At 36.3% G+C, this 15,343-nt stretch overlaps 1 protein-coding gene across 4 annotated transcripts in view; it reads left to right on the forward strand.

Moving 5' to 3' along the window:
• Positions 1-15,343, forward strand: part of LOC139138637 (fibroblast growth factor receptor 3-like) — an 86,802-nt gene that overhangs the window by 21,616 nt on the left and 49,843 nt on the right. For all 4 annotated transcript variants that reach the window (XM_070707109.1, XM_070707108.1, XM_070707110.1 and 1 more), the window contains exons 2-3: positions 10,746-11,377; positions 12,398-12,576. In XM_070707109.1, coding sequence (XP_070563210.1) covers positions 10,746-11,377; positions 12,398-12,576 — 811 coding nt within the window. The remainder of the gene's footprint in view (positions 1-10,745; positions 11,378-12,397; positions 12,577-15,343) is intronic.

The raw sequence follows: 15,343 nt of genomic DNA on the forward strand, positions 1-15,343 counted from the left end.
CATTAAACTTTTGAACAATGAGCCTTTCCTTTTGGTAGAGGCAAAGGAAAAATATATTCAGGTTTTATCAGCATTGTATAGCAAAAGAAATAACAATGCTGAACCATTCACTGATCATGCAAATAAAAGTTTTGTGTCATTTAAATTTGAGAGAGGAAATGAGTTTAAACACCATGTGGCATTTTATACCATGAAAGAAAGAAATAAAATCATTTGTAAGTATGATACTCTGGTTCTCAGGTTTGGGGCTAATATCCGTAATATTTTACATAAACAATATTACAACTCAAAAGCTAATATTAATAATTTAGAAGAAAACTGCCAAGTACTGCAAGACAAGTTGAGAAATGGAATCAGTGTCAATAGTCAAAGTTCTATAGCAATGTTAAGAATAACAGCTGATGAATTGAGAGAAAAAGTGCGCAAGTTAGCTGGTATTATGAAGGAAAAATACAAATCCCAAGATTTATCAAATATCAATTTCATGTCAGTAATCAAAGATCTTGACCCAGTTCTTTGGAATTTTGTTTTTATCATAACTAGCAGCCAAAATGATTATATGGAGATTTTCCGCAAGTCATTCAAGTGGAATGAACATTATTTTGGATTCTACCATGAAGAATCTAAGAACAAGCACAGACAAGTACTCAGCACTTTGTTTAATATTTGTCATCTTTTATATCTTAGTGACAGTCAATGTTCCTATCCCCTTCCTGTACTACTTGGTGATACTCTTACAGCCTATGGTGGCTCTACACAGTTGACTGAAATAATGAATGCATTTGGGGTTACAACTTCATGTGATACATCTCGGGATCACATGAACACTATTGTATCTAAAATATTAACAGATCAGTTTGAAAGTAGCTTTACTCCTGATGCATTTGCTGTAGCCTCCCTTGACAACATTGATATTTGCCAACCACATGCAGGAATTTCACCATTTGATAAAAGTAGGGGCATTCATGCCACATCTTACCAAGCTGTGGAACCAAAACCTGTGACAAATAAAAATTGGTGTGGTGATTACATCCAAGGCAGCACAAGAGATCGTGACATTTCTGAACTGCGTGTAATACAGGTACCTACAGATAACAATTCTTTATATACTGTGTAGCAGTTTGCTGTAGTTATGAATTAAGAACCTGTGAAAGAGATTCAAGTTTCAAACCTGTTAACAAGGAACTTGCTGATCTTGAAATTGCTTTAGTTGGAAATATTAGAAAGCTTGTTGCAAATGAATTACAAACAGACCACTGCATTGATTTCTTTGAAGATAAAATTCCAGAATCTGAGCAGCTTTTCTTTTGACCCCAAGATATCCTGATTTTATGGCTCTGGCTGATTCTATCAGGAATACAACAGCACCTGGTGATTACACTGACCTAGTTTGTTTGGCATATTTCTTGAAATGTCCAATAAAAGTGTATTCTCAGTCAGGACAGAAGTTGCTCTGTCAGTTTGGCCAGAAATATGCAGGTGTTGAACCATTCTATGTCAGGAGACAATGTTTTGGGAATTATTCATTGCTTGTTTCTAATGACAGATTTAATGATAAGTCACCATTATTTGACATGTGCAATGAATCTGTATTAAAGCCATGGTACTGTGTGAACATTCGTCTGTTGCCTCCCACTGTCACATGTCTGACGTTTGATGAAGTCTTTGGTAGTGGTTTGTTCTGTGCTGATGAAGCAAATTCTGATGAAAAAAATAAAACAGACCTGGAAGTAGGCCCATCAAAGCCAAAAAAGAGGAGAAAAACAAGTTTGTTAAAAGACCTAAAAGAAAACATTGACAGAAGTCAGCATTTTTTGCCAGCAACAGGAATGAGGCGACTTACACCCTCAATATCTAGCATCTCAGCTGATGATTTTAAAATGAGTGCTGCAGAAATAAAAGAGATGGATATTATTAATAGTAATTGTTTCTACTACTGCCTACAAAAACATACACTGCACTCACTAACTTCAGAGATAGTGTCTCCTAATCTGAAGGAATTTGTTTCAAGAGGTCATGACCCTAACTCTGAAAGGTCAAAGGTAATCTATTTAGGAGTACTGAATGAGCCTTGTGACTGCTTTGAAACTGTTAAACATGTTCTTGAAAAACTCCATTCAATCTTCAAAATTGGTGTAAGATTGAAATATTTGGTGGTTGTGGGAGATGGAAAAACCTATGAAATTCTCCAAAAGGTGAAAGCTGAATATGCAGAAGAACTCCACTGGTTGATCTGTTTCCCAGGAGACTGGCATTTACTAAAAACACCCAGCCAGTCTTGTTTAAAATCTATATGGAAGCTGGCCTAAAAGAGATTGCCAAAATGACTTACAAGGAGGAGGGTTTACTGACAAATTTACTGAAGTGTCAGAATTTCAAACGCTGTCATGCATTTGTCCTCCAAGTTTGGGAGGCATTCTATCGTTATCAAATTGCTGAATTCTTTAAATTCAGGCAGAACAGTGAATATGAACAATGTCAACTTGACAGTAAAGCAATTTTAGAAACTGTTTTGCCATCAACACTGGACAGTGAAATGCTTCAAAAGTAGGAGACACAGAAAGACTGAAAAGTGTAATTGAAGCTCTTCAGACAAAATTAACTGGCCTACATGATGATTTTCGGGGTTTTGTCAAACAAATGAGCAGTAAAGATGACACTTTCAAATTTTGGTCTTACTTTGTGCATAGAGATGGAATGGCTTATGTAAGTCTTTATCTGGCTTTCAGAAGTTCAAACTGGGATTTGAGACTTGGTGCAATAAAAAAATTGGCCCCATTATTCCATGCCTATGACCGAACTACCTACCTAAGACTAGTGCCTCAGCATTTGATGGACTTGCTTTCTGCACCCAACAGTGTTTTGCACCATCTTAAAAATGGGGGATTCAGTTTTTCTGTTACTGGCCTATCATGGAAAGAATTAGCACTGGATGAGGCCCATGAGTCTCTCATTAATTTGAGTGTCAAGAATGCAGTGAATAAGCCCTCTCCAGATACATTAGACAATACAGCAGTATTTTTACCTACAGAGCAAACTGTTTGGACAATATTAAGTCTCAAATCAAACCATCCAAATACCGTGACCCTACTGATGCAACTCAGTTGACGCTTGGGAGAAACAGGGAAGCAAAGGCGAAGAAAGAAACTTATGAACTATTATGTAAAAAATATCTTCGAAAAGTTTCTGCCTCTGCTGTATTCAACTGTACTGTAACTGAAAACAGGGGTTTGTTTAAACTGTTTTCTGGAGAATGTGCAAGTGGGGCAGTATATGAAGATTTATTGAACTTTTATGACATTGGAAAAACTGCGTATTCCAACTATGTTTCTTCACGGATATTAAATACGCCAAGTGCACAAGTACCTGTTCGAATGAAGAAACTGAAAACATTTTCAATGCAAAAAGTAAACAAAAAGAAAGTAAGAACGATGACCAAGACAAGAAACTTATTGACCAATGTCTTAAACGACAAATGCTTTTTTCAATCAAATCTGGCACACCAATTGAGGGTTTCAAGCAGTTTATTGCACTACCCAGAGCAATTTGCAAGGCTGATGGTACTATGTACCACCAAGGTACAAAATCTAATGCAACAAAAACAATAAAAGTCAGATATGAAAAGGAGAAGATTTTTAGTGAAACATTGCCAAACACTTGGAAATCTGACCTAGTTATTTTGGAAGGCATGTTTGCTATACAATCAGCTCCAATTAGAAGTCATCATAAGACACTGCAGGATTATTTTTTGTATATTATCCGTAGGTGGATTTTACCACATTTTAGACATGGTTGTAGGGCTGTCCATTTTCTCTTTGACGATCCAAATGCAATTTCTGCTGATCAGCCAAGTCCCAAGGAATTAGAACGTCTAAGGAGGGATGACAAGAATGATAAACAAAAAAGGTGTAAAATGTACACAGATCTCAAGTTAGATTCACCTATTCCCAAAGAACCATGGATGACATTTATTGGGGAAAGGTCAAACAAAAGAGCCCTTATATGCCTCCTTTGTGCTGAACTGCCCATGCTAATAAAGCTCATTTGGGAATGATGCAAACATTTCTGGTTGCAGGAGGTTTTAATGGTGAAAATAAAGGAAAGGCATTTGAAATAAGCAGCAATTCTGATTTAATAGAAAACAGAGCATTTCTGTGCAATCATGAAGAAGAAGACACTCGGATTTGGCTGCATGCTATCAAAGCCAAAGAAACAAAACTACTTATATTTTCACCTGATACTGATATTTATCATATTGGCTTACACTATATGGAATCAGAATTGGTGTATTTTGACCAAAATGATCAACAAGTCAAACAGAAGGAAATATATGTACAATTGAGTGCTGTGCCAGGTAATTTGTCATACCTAAATATGAATTCCCTTCTGGATTGCATAAAAGAGATCCTGATTTAAGTGACATCAGCCCAATGGACAGAGCTAGTACTATGCAGGCTATTTACATATCATCTGGTTGCGACTATATTTCATTTTTTGCAGGGTTAGGGAAAGCAGCATTTCTTAACACCTTTTACCAATATGCATCCTTTATAGGTGGCCTGAATGATGACAGTGCTGAAACTGGTCTCTTAGCATTCTATAGATTGATTGGGTCTGTATACTATAAAAAAATAACGTAGAATTTGCATCCGAGTATACAAGTCCTGGTGACCTATTTAAGTGTATCAAACAAGACAGTATATATTCAAATGAAACTGAATTACACTGCAAATGGCTAGATAAAATAAGGGATACAATACATGTTAGAATACGGTCAGAGGATGAAATTCCACCAACATCAACAGCCTTAAGCTTCATTGGCAAAGGAGTTGCTTTGTTGCTCAAATTTGGAGGCAGTCTCATAAATCAACCATAAGCTTACCTGATTACAATGAATTTGGGTTTCTAGTGAGAAATAATGCATTGAAGATCTTATGGGATACAGAAGAAGCCATAAGGGGTGTTGAAGATACAGTATTGTATTACACAAAGGGATGTGGTTGTAAGTCTGGGTGTAAGAGTAGGGTTTGTAGTTGTGTTAAACGGAATGCAAAATGTGGGCCTGGATGCAGATGTGTTCAATGTATGAACTCGATGGATGCTGGAGATGTGGATGAGATAAATGATATAGTAATGGAAGAAATTAATTGTACATCAAGCGACAGTGATATAGAAGAAATTCAAGAAATTATTGAAGAAGAATGTGAGGTAGCAGAAGCAAACGTGGTAGAGTTATCAGATGAAAGTGAAAATGTAGAATGTGAAGAAAATAGTTTATAATATACAGGGGTGGATTACAATGTACAGATAAATGATAGTTTTACAAACTCAGAATAATCAATAATCAATGTTTCCATGATGAAGAAAGAATGCCATTGCAGTGGAATACGATTCATTTAAAAAACTACACAACTGCCTGTTGCATACGAAATCGCATCGTTTAAGTTAATATATCACTGTTCAGTAACCATGTTTCAACTCGTCAATGTTGACTGAAGTCCGATAGCATAAAGGCGAGTTTCGCCGTAATAACTGCCATAGCGTTGTACGCATGTACACGCGTACACGTATACACTGGGCTGTACGATCGGCCTTGAACGGTAACAGCACATACATGGCATCGTGAAATCATGCCGCAAATATAGGCGCACCGTCAGAAATTCACGAAACTTGGTACAAGCGTTGTTCAATAGCAAGTGGTTTGGCACAACAAGTATTATTTTGTTCAAGACCTGTATCAGTGTGTTTCGGGTCACAGTCTAAAAATAGCACACAGCTGAGAGGTATAAACCATCATGGCAACGTACGAATTCAGTTGTCAATTATCATTAGTATTTATTTCTATCATGCCTAGATACGATGAAATTACTCTTAAAAGTGTACATTACCTCATAGCTTGTTCAATTTCGCATTAAATAATCATATTTGTGAGCTTTCGAGCCCATTTTCACAACCATGTCGCTCGAACGACGTGTACTCCGCCATATTGCTTGTTTACATTCAGAACGAGGCTCTGCAGCCTATTGAATTATGCAAATTTCTATACGTCCGCTTAAGCTGCATATTTGGTATGATGGGAGACCTTATGACACCACATCCTGTACCTCATTAATTATGCGCATATCTAATTCTGAGCCAGCCAATAGAGCTAGAGGTCTGATTTTTGGTATATAGGGATAACTTAGCAATACAATTTTTTGACAAAATGTCATTTGACCTCGATGACCTTTGACCTCAAATATACATATATGGCCATAACTAAGTAACCACAAGTGCTACACCCTTCATATTTGGTATGATGGGAGACCTTATGACGTCACATCCTGTACCTTATTAATTATGCGCATATCTAATTCTGAGCCAGCCAATAGAGCTAGAGGTCTGATTTTGGTATATAGGGATAACTTAGCAATACAATTTTTTTGACAAAATGTCATGTGACCCCGATGACCTTTGACCTCAAATATACATATATGGCCATAACTGAGTAACTTTAAGTGCTACACCCTCCATATTTGGTATGATGGGAGACCTTATGACATCACATCCTGTACCTAATTAATTATGCACATATCTAATTCTGAGCCAGCCAATAGAGCTAGAGGTCTGATTTTAATCAAGTTAGGTAAGGATTTGAAGGGATATATCAGCAGTGGGAACCATTAAGGGGTGACATGAAAGATATATGCTAATTTGCATATTTAATGAACTTTCCTAATTAGGGATATATATCTAAATTAACTTGATTTTAGTCATTGAAACTTGCTATATACATCAAAGATACTGTGATATAACATTATTGAAAGTCAAAAGACATTTTTACTTCAGCCAATTCCTAATTTGCATATTAAATGAATTTTCATACTTAGGGATATTCATCTGAATTGACTTGATCAAAATTGATGTAACTTGCTATGTACATTTCAGACACTGTAATACAATATTATTGAAAGTCATTAAGCATTTTCTCTTCAGCCAATTCCTAATTGCATGTTTAATGAACTTTCCTAATTAGAGATATATATCTGAATTGACTTGACCAAAGTTGACAAAACTTGCTACATATATTGCAGATACCATGATACAACATTATTGACAATCATTAAGCATTTTTACTTAAGTCAATTCCTAATTTACATATTTAATGAACTTTGCTTATTAGGGATATATACTGGGATTTACTTGATCAAAGTTGGCAAAACATGACAACTTTGATGATTATACCTGGTTAAAACAATATCGAAAGTCATTTCACATTTTCATGTCAGCTAATTTACAATTTGCATATCTAATGAGCTTTCACAGCTCGGCATATATGGCTTGAAAGACTTGGCCAACGGTAATTACACTTGCTATGTAAAATGGTGATACAATGACAGCAGTCAAAGAACTTTAATATTTTTATTTCAGCTAATTACATATCTGTATACTTCATGACCTTTATGAATTAATCGGCGGTGATTATTGTTCATTATGTTGGTCATAATACTTTCAATGAAGTTGCAAACTGTGGCAAAGGTTCAAATTTACACATAACTGTATGAAACACGTGAGCATTTTCAGTTCATATCTGGTCTTTTTTTTTTTCCCAGTGTGAATATTTTATTTGTTTTTATCTGTTGCTCAACATTTTAGCCAGGCTGTGATCAGTGATAGACACATGCAGTACTGCATGTTCGCTACAGAAATTTCCATCACTGAATATAATTATGTGTCAGACATGTTCTACACACAGAAAAATAACAGGGCAGCTATTAGTAGTAGTACCAGGTACACAGTCAATGCACAAAGCAATTACTGTTTACTACAATTGGCCTTGGTGTTTCAATCACCAGATTTTAAATCTGTTTCATTGTATTAAGTAGGAGTTGGCATTAGGCTACCATGCTTTTTTGCCAGATTTTGTGATCTGTCGCATCAGGTGTCATCCCACCTGACTCATTCTCTCTGTGGTGATAGCTGCATAGCAGTGGTGACATCATGCTGGTAGGCGAACAGCCCTCAATCATTGACACAGTGCTTCTCAGTCATCTATACAGATTACGGGGCCACACCGACAGTCCCTCTATTAGCATTCAGAGCAAACATTTCTGTCTGAAAAAAATTGTAAATAAAATTTTATTGTCAATTGATAAATACTTCAGCAGAAATTGATAGTCAGCACATCTTGTACTTTCAAATAATATGACAGTATTATGGTGTGTGAATCATACAAATTTGTTGTTCATAGTATACTCAAATTTCCTTTTATTTGGCTATGTCCATTCTAGCAGCCAAATACGACAACTCCAGTGATTATCCAGTGGTACCTGACATATTTTTGCGTATTCCTGTATTGTCGTTGAAATGGACGATGAATGCATTCGACATAGATAAATTTAAATTTAGATGACATTTTGCTAGGTCAAAGATATTATGACTTCAATTTTATTGCACACATTGACTGGTTGTCGGGTGCCAGAAATAGTCTCCCAGTCGACTGGTAGGTACGTGTACTGGCGTGTGTGTAAAGTTTCATTGATGTTGTTTTGACAGCTAAATATATCAAAATAAAATTACAATGCATGTGACATATCATTTTACATAACAATAATTTCAGCTAATGGATTATCACCAAACGAAATATATTACATATACTGAATGCATGGTGAGTAGATTTATAGTACAAGATGAAGAACAGTATGTGACAATACATGTAGATTCTGCTATCTGCTTGATGCTTTGTCAGTCTGTGTGCAACCAGTTCCTACTCCAGGCCAGACTCTTGGTACAAATCAGGACATTTTCAAGTTGCTTAAATATGGATTGTATTCTCATGATTCACTGGCAAAGTTGATAGTCATGATAACAAATTTATTGCAGTTTATTTTTTCCACTGTATTCAAAGACAAAATGCCGGCCTTACCAGTGTGGGCCATTGTGTGCAATTGAATAAGCATTTGTTATTGTTGGCAAATAAATTACACACTAAATTCAGGGTCAACAATAACATTTGGCATTGCACGCGTAAACAATGTACTGACAAGTTGAACAATTAGGCAAGTGCATGACATGATTTTTGGAAGATGAAACTATAAATGGTGGTATGTAGTTGACAGTACACAAATACAGGAAAAGACATCAAAACAATTACAGCAAATAGAACTTTATCAGCAAACCCAAATCTGATTTGTCCAAAAAAACCGAGTATCAAATGGATATATTACATAAATATCACATAATATCACATAAAAATAAAATAAATGAAGTAAGTAAATAAAAGTATAAAATAAATAGAATAAATAAATAAAATAAAATGAAATAAAATAAAAATAAATTACAGATACTGTACAAATCTAGTCATCACACTTCCTACACATAGGTTGTTTTACTATTGTGACTGGAACACAATGTAAGGTCACCAATATTATAACATGTATGGCTTGACTGGAAGTGTATAAGAATAATTGAATCATTGGATCATTGGATAATATGCTACAATAAAAGTTGTCAAGTAAAGAATATGTAAGAGTGATTCCAATGTCAAAGTTAAAGAATGAAAGTGATAATAAATTTTTTTTTTTGCAGATCAACATCAAAAACAAGTGGCAGCATGATATTTTTCCTTGATCTCTACTCCAGTAGTGTTCCATAATACTTGTTGAGGGATTTTATTATCTAATTAGTTAGTATGAATTGTTTAAAACCAAACGACCGTCATATCAAGAGCAAAATCTTTCTTTTCCTTTCAGCTTTGCGTCATGCACTCAAGAAACGCCCACCTTGTGCGATTTTTCTCTGAACTTAAAAAAAATTAAATGGCGCCCTCATATGGGGACTTTCACAAATTGATATCTATTGATGTAAAATCAGGCCTATCCATTGCTATTTTTGCAAAAGGAAACTATGAAGCTCATATTAAAAAACTGCATTAAACACTAAACACGTTTTAAAGTAATCTTTGTGACCATCAACAAATATAGTATTCAGTATACCAGGAAATTATAAATGACAATTGATAGCTTTAGGTAAATGCTAGGTGTAAAACAGCAATTTAGTCTGTGCAGACTTTTTCCAAGGAACTGTTTGTTAGAGCTACAGAACTTTTCAATAATGACCAAATTTACTTTCTGTATATACAGGGATCTGTTATCATGTGAAACGACATTTTAAAGTAGCTATGTCTTGCTGATCGTACAGCTAGAATATTTATTGTTCACTAAAATGTTTGGTTAACCAATTAAATCTTTCTCTTGAACTTGTGAATAGCAAATGAAAAGTTTGGATATATTTTTTTTACCTATCTAAGCCCATTTCTTCACAAGTTATTACCGCAACAACCAATATCCTGATACATAATCAGAGTATTGCTAGGAATGGGTTCATTTAATGGCACTGTTCTGAGCTCCGGGACCATTAATTTTCTTACTTTCAGCTGTTGATTTGCAATAACACCAAGTTCTCTAACACTGGTGCTACCAGCTGATAGACTGTGAATACTGATTTATGGAAACCAAATCAAAGTGGCAGGATTTTCCGGTGTTACCTTGACACTGGTTCTAGGAAACACTGAATGCTACAAGGTTTTGCTCGCCCTCAAATGTTGTACAGACAGTCTCTTATAGAGATCTCGTGATTAATGATATCATTCTTTTTTGTTTCTTCCCCAGCTTCAAGGATTTGCTTGCCCTCAAATGTTGTACAAACAGTCCCTCATTAAAGATCTTGTACTTAATAATCTGACACTTTTCTTGTTTCTTCCCCAGCTTTCACCTGCAGACTGTCCGATATGCCTGGCCTCATTACCAGGCAACTCCCACCCTCCTGATTTGGTTATTGACCAAGAGCCGGAAGGCACTCCTCCGACATTCTGGCAGTCTGTGACCTGGAAAAACTATCCAGCCCCACTTGAAATCAACCTCACCTTGTCCTTAGGAATACAGTATGAACTCCATGATGATATCAAGATAACATTCCAGTCGGGTCTTCCCAGAAAGATGATCCTGGAAAAATCCATGGATTACGGTGCCACCTGGAATGTCTTACAGTACTACTCGGCGGATTGCCTCGCTGATTTCAACATGGTTCCAGATACAAACTTGACCTCAGCCTCCGAAGTCATTTGCACGGAAAGATACAGTCCAGTGACAGTTTCTAACTTTGGAGACGATCTCGAGTTTTCTGTGAATGACCGGTTTGCCTTTCTTGCTGGTCCAGAAAACAATAATGTGGATAATGTGTATTACCACCTGGAAACAGACCAAACATTTAACGATTTTATTACTCTCACAGACTTACGACTCAGACTGTTAACCCCTGCATATCGTACTGGTGCCACTGATGCACTGGCTCTTGATCAATATTATTATGCCATTTCTAATATAGCAATGCAGCTGAGGTGAGTGTTTGTGGTTACTCTACTCCAATAGCTAACAGTATCAAATATTTATGGGAAAATGTTACAACCATAGAACTGTTATGTGGATTGAACTTCTGTTACCACTTGGCCTGTATGCATTATTTTAAACGTATATTTTAAAAAAATGTGAATTAATCTGTGTGTATAGTTTGTAAAAGTATCAGGGAGTGAACCATAAAAAATTTCATTCGCAAACACTGTATGAGGAATGTGTCCAAGTATAATATATATATTATTTCTTTTACTCATTCAGCCATACACAACTTTTCATCAATATTGTCACTTTTTGAGGTTCATCATTAAATACTTTTCACTGGTTGGAGTCAACCAATATCAAGCTTTAAATCTCTGCACCTGTTTAAATATGTGTGCAGTGACAAAACAATTTAACAAGTACATGTACCAATAATTTTTTAGATCAAAGAGTTGAATGGATGTGCATCTTGTTTCCTAAGAAAACAGCCTCAACTGTAAACTTGCCAGAAAAACAAAAGTGTATCAAACTACAACATTGGTGGCAGTATCTATGACCTGATCTGACCCTTTTGCACTTTTCTTGAAGTCTTGGAGTTAGAATGCCCCTGCTTGAATTTCGTGCATTTTCATATAAGTGTATTTGGGTTATTAGGTTATTCATGCACAAGCTGTAACGAAAGACCAAATTCATAGGCAGCCGTTTGCAACTTTTAAAATAAATTGATTCTACTATGACTGATAAATGTGCAGTTTTGAGATCTGGACACATTCTACCTGTAGCTATTTTGATTTGATACTTTACTCTCAATCTTTATGATGCGATATTCAAACATTAATGCTTTACCAACCAGAGTTTGGTTCATTCCCATTTTTGTCAAGAGGATGGGTGAAAATATATACAGTGACACGGGGGTGAAAGGGTTTAGGGCTTTTTGCAGAATTTTTTGATACCAACTGATAAATGAGAATGCCATTGACAATCACCATCATCCATAGAAACCTTTTTCTATATTTTAACTTCAGATGCAAGTGCAATTTACATGGTGAGTATTGCCAGAGCGTTGCTGGCACTGTATCATGTGTTTGCAAGCACAACACAGAGGGACGACAGTGTGATCGATGTCAGCCAGACTACACGGTGGTGCCATGGCAACCAGGTTCCTACTTACCCTACCCCCACGGGACGGTGAACGAATGTAAAAGTAAGTGAAGTCAGAGGGATACATTGAGAGTGTGGAATCCTGCAGAAAATCACATCCCAACCTCTAGAAAAACATGTTCAGTGTTGACCTATGATACAGATGTTATGATGAATAAATATTATATTTCTTTAAAAAATGTGCATTATTGGAAAACTATCAGAGTGATAGATGATGAAATTTTTATGTTAGCAATTGCTTCCAAGCATTATAGGTCTGATGTCATATAATTCATTCATATTTCCTCTTTTGCCCATGACCTGCATACACGTCCCAATATTCACATACACTTTTTACAGTTGAAGATACACTCAGGCCATCTATCATGCCAACAGCTGCTGTACACATTCCCTGTGCACAAAAACAACAGCACTCTAATTAATTGCACAGTGCAGAATGTTGTTTTTACCAACATAAGCTGACTTTGCATGTGTGTGCACATTTTGATGCATGTATTGTGAGCATTGTGTCTACACACCAAGCATGAACTGAAGCATCATGGGAGTGTGCATGCTTGTACCACCAAGTACCCGTGAATACATGCACACGTGATATGAAAATTTGTTAAAATGATCAATGCTGCTCTGTCTAACGATGTAGCAGGTGTGTGAATAAAGTAGAACATTTCATTTAAATGCCAAGGAACACGGAAATAACTTCTTTTTTTCATAAATTTCGATCAAAAAATTGAATGCAATATTAAACCTATCACTTTATGAATGTCTATAAGAATTGTAAAGTAAATATTTTCACCAGATCAACATTATAAAGTGTAGGTGTATTTCAAGTAATGTACCTGTAAAAAAAACCCCAAAATCCACAGCAGATTCAGACATATAAGACAAGTACTGTAGATTCATCACCTGTAATAAAGTTTGAAGGGCTACTGCATGACTGTATATAATGACTATCTGGAAGTCACAACAAAATGCATGGTACATCTCCTTTATTGAACAGCTTCTTTCATTTTCAGTACTCCCTCAACCCATGGTCCTGTGATGGAGGGACCATGCTTAGCAATACTCAGATTTGTACTCTATGACATCTGTTTGGAGCTGAGGGTTTGTACACGATAGTATCTCTTGGGATTTCCAAACAAAGAAACAACCACATAGGGTAGAAGATTCTACCAATATCAGAATTCACAGCTCTCATGAGAACAGTTTGTTTTGTCCCCTCTTCACAACTAATCCTTATGCATTAATGAGAGCATCAATATTATACAGGTACTTACTAGAGCGGTGACTTATCCTTCTTAGACATTGTATGTTCATATTGAAAATGTTGTGATCTATGTGACAATGTTATTGTTTCATGTAGGAATATGTGACAATGTCATTGTTTCATGTAGGAATATGTGCAACTGATTCCTTCCACAGCTATACCCTTGAACTCCTCTCTGTATTTCACAGTTAACTCTCCAAAGTCCTCTTCCTAGAAGCCGTGTAAATCCTTACACTTGCTGACATGTAGCAAAGACCTTTCTCCCTCGGTTTTCTTCTCACACTACCTATGGTGTCTACTGTATGCCCTCATATACAAAATCTTATACTTCATTACTTTATCTAAAAACTGTGAGTCTAATCTCTTGTATTCCTCGCAGCTAATCTTTCTTTTCTTTTAGGTAGACATAATTTCCTTTTTGCACCCATTTTTCTTGTACATGACATCTTTCTACCCAGTCCATGCACCCTCTGTCTGTCATAAGGCAGTACGGTAGAAGCCCTGAGTACACTTTTTTACAGTCCCTCCGTACCCCATCATCTTGATAAAGTATATGCATAAGTAGCTGCTAACCCTGCACAGTCAACTACTGGGTAAAAATGTACCTTCTTTTTGCCCATTTTATCAGCTGATTCCAAGAAATAATGTGTCAGAGCCATTTCTGTGCTGTGTACCAGTATTTTTTTCACAATCTGATAAACTAAAACTCAGAGGTAGAGATAGCTCTGTCAATTTTACTCTGATCATTCTCTATTATCCTTATCTGATCAACCATGATACAAGCTAGGTCAAGTTCAATCCCGATGAGCAAGATGCAACACAGTAGAAAGAAACATTGGCAAAGACGGAACAATCTGATTTTAATCAGATTGTATTTGATTTATCCCTTTACGCTTCCACCAGCCAAATCCATTATAAAAATATCAAGGCGGCAAATTTTATGCTAATTGAATTATTTATACAGACGCCATCAGCAGATTTATCTGTTGAAGCTTTCAATCAACCAGTAAGTTTATTACCAAAACATGTACCAGTTCACTGAGTGTTGACTTTATCATCATGGTGTGCTTATAGTGACAACAGATCAGTCAATTAGCTATCCTGCATATTTATTTGGAAAGGGGGTTAGTTTATAAGGTAGTGGGTTATAGCCACTTGTAGGAGTCATGTGTGGAATTGATATAGGACAAAGCCGCGTAGGAATTGTTTAAAAAATATCACTGTCAAGATAAACTAGGAAAAAGGGCAAAAAGGAGGGGCATATTAAGTGTGACATTTATTTAGCCCTCTATGATATGTCCTCCAACAGCCTGTCCCATTGAAGGTGTAGTAATTGTATTACCCCCCCCATCATTCCATCTCCACCTGTCCCAACCAACACACTCTCTATTACCCCATTCATCACCCCACCTTTTCCTCCTCATCCCCAACTCACCTCCTACTCCCCAAATCTCCAATCTACCCCTGCCAACAACTGACATTGTCCATTTCATACTGACACAGTGGGTTCCTCTCACCAAAAACCCTACCTCTCATCTCCAAACCC

Source organism: Ptychodera flava, chromosome 8, assembly GCF_041260155.1.
Source record: "Ptychodera flava strain L36383 chromosome 8, AS_Pfla_20210202, whole genome shotgun sequence".
NCBI classification, from domain to species: Eukaryota; Metazoa; Hemichordata; class Enteropneusta; family Ptychoderidae; genus Ptychodera; species Ptychodera flava.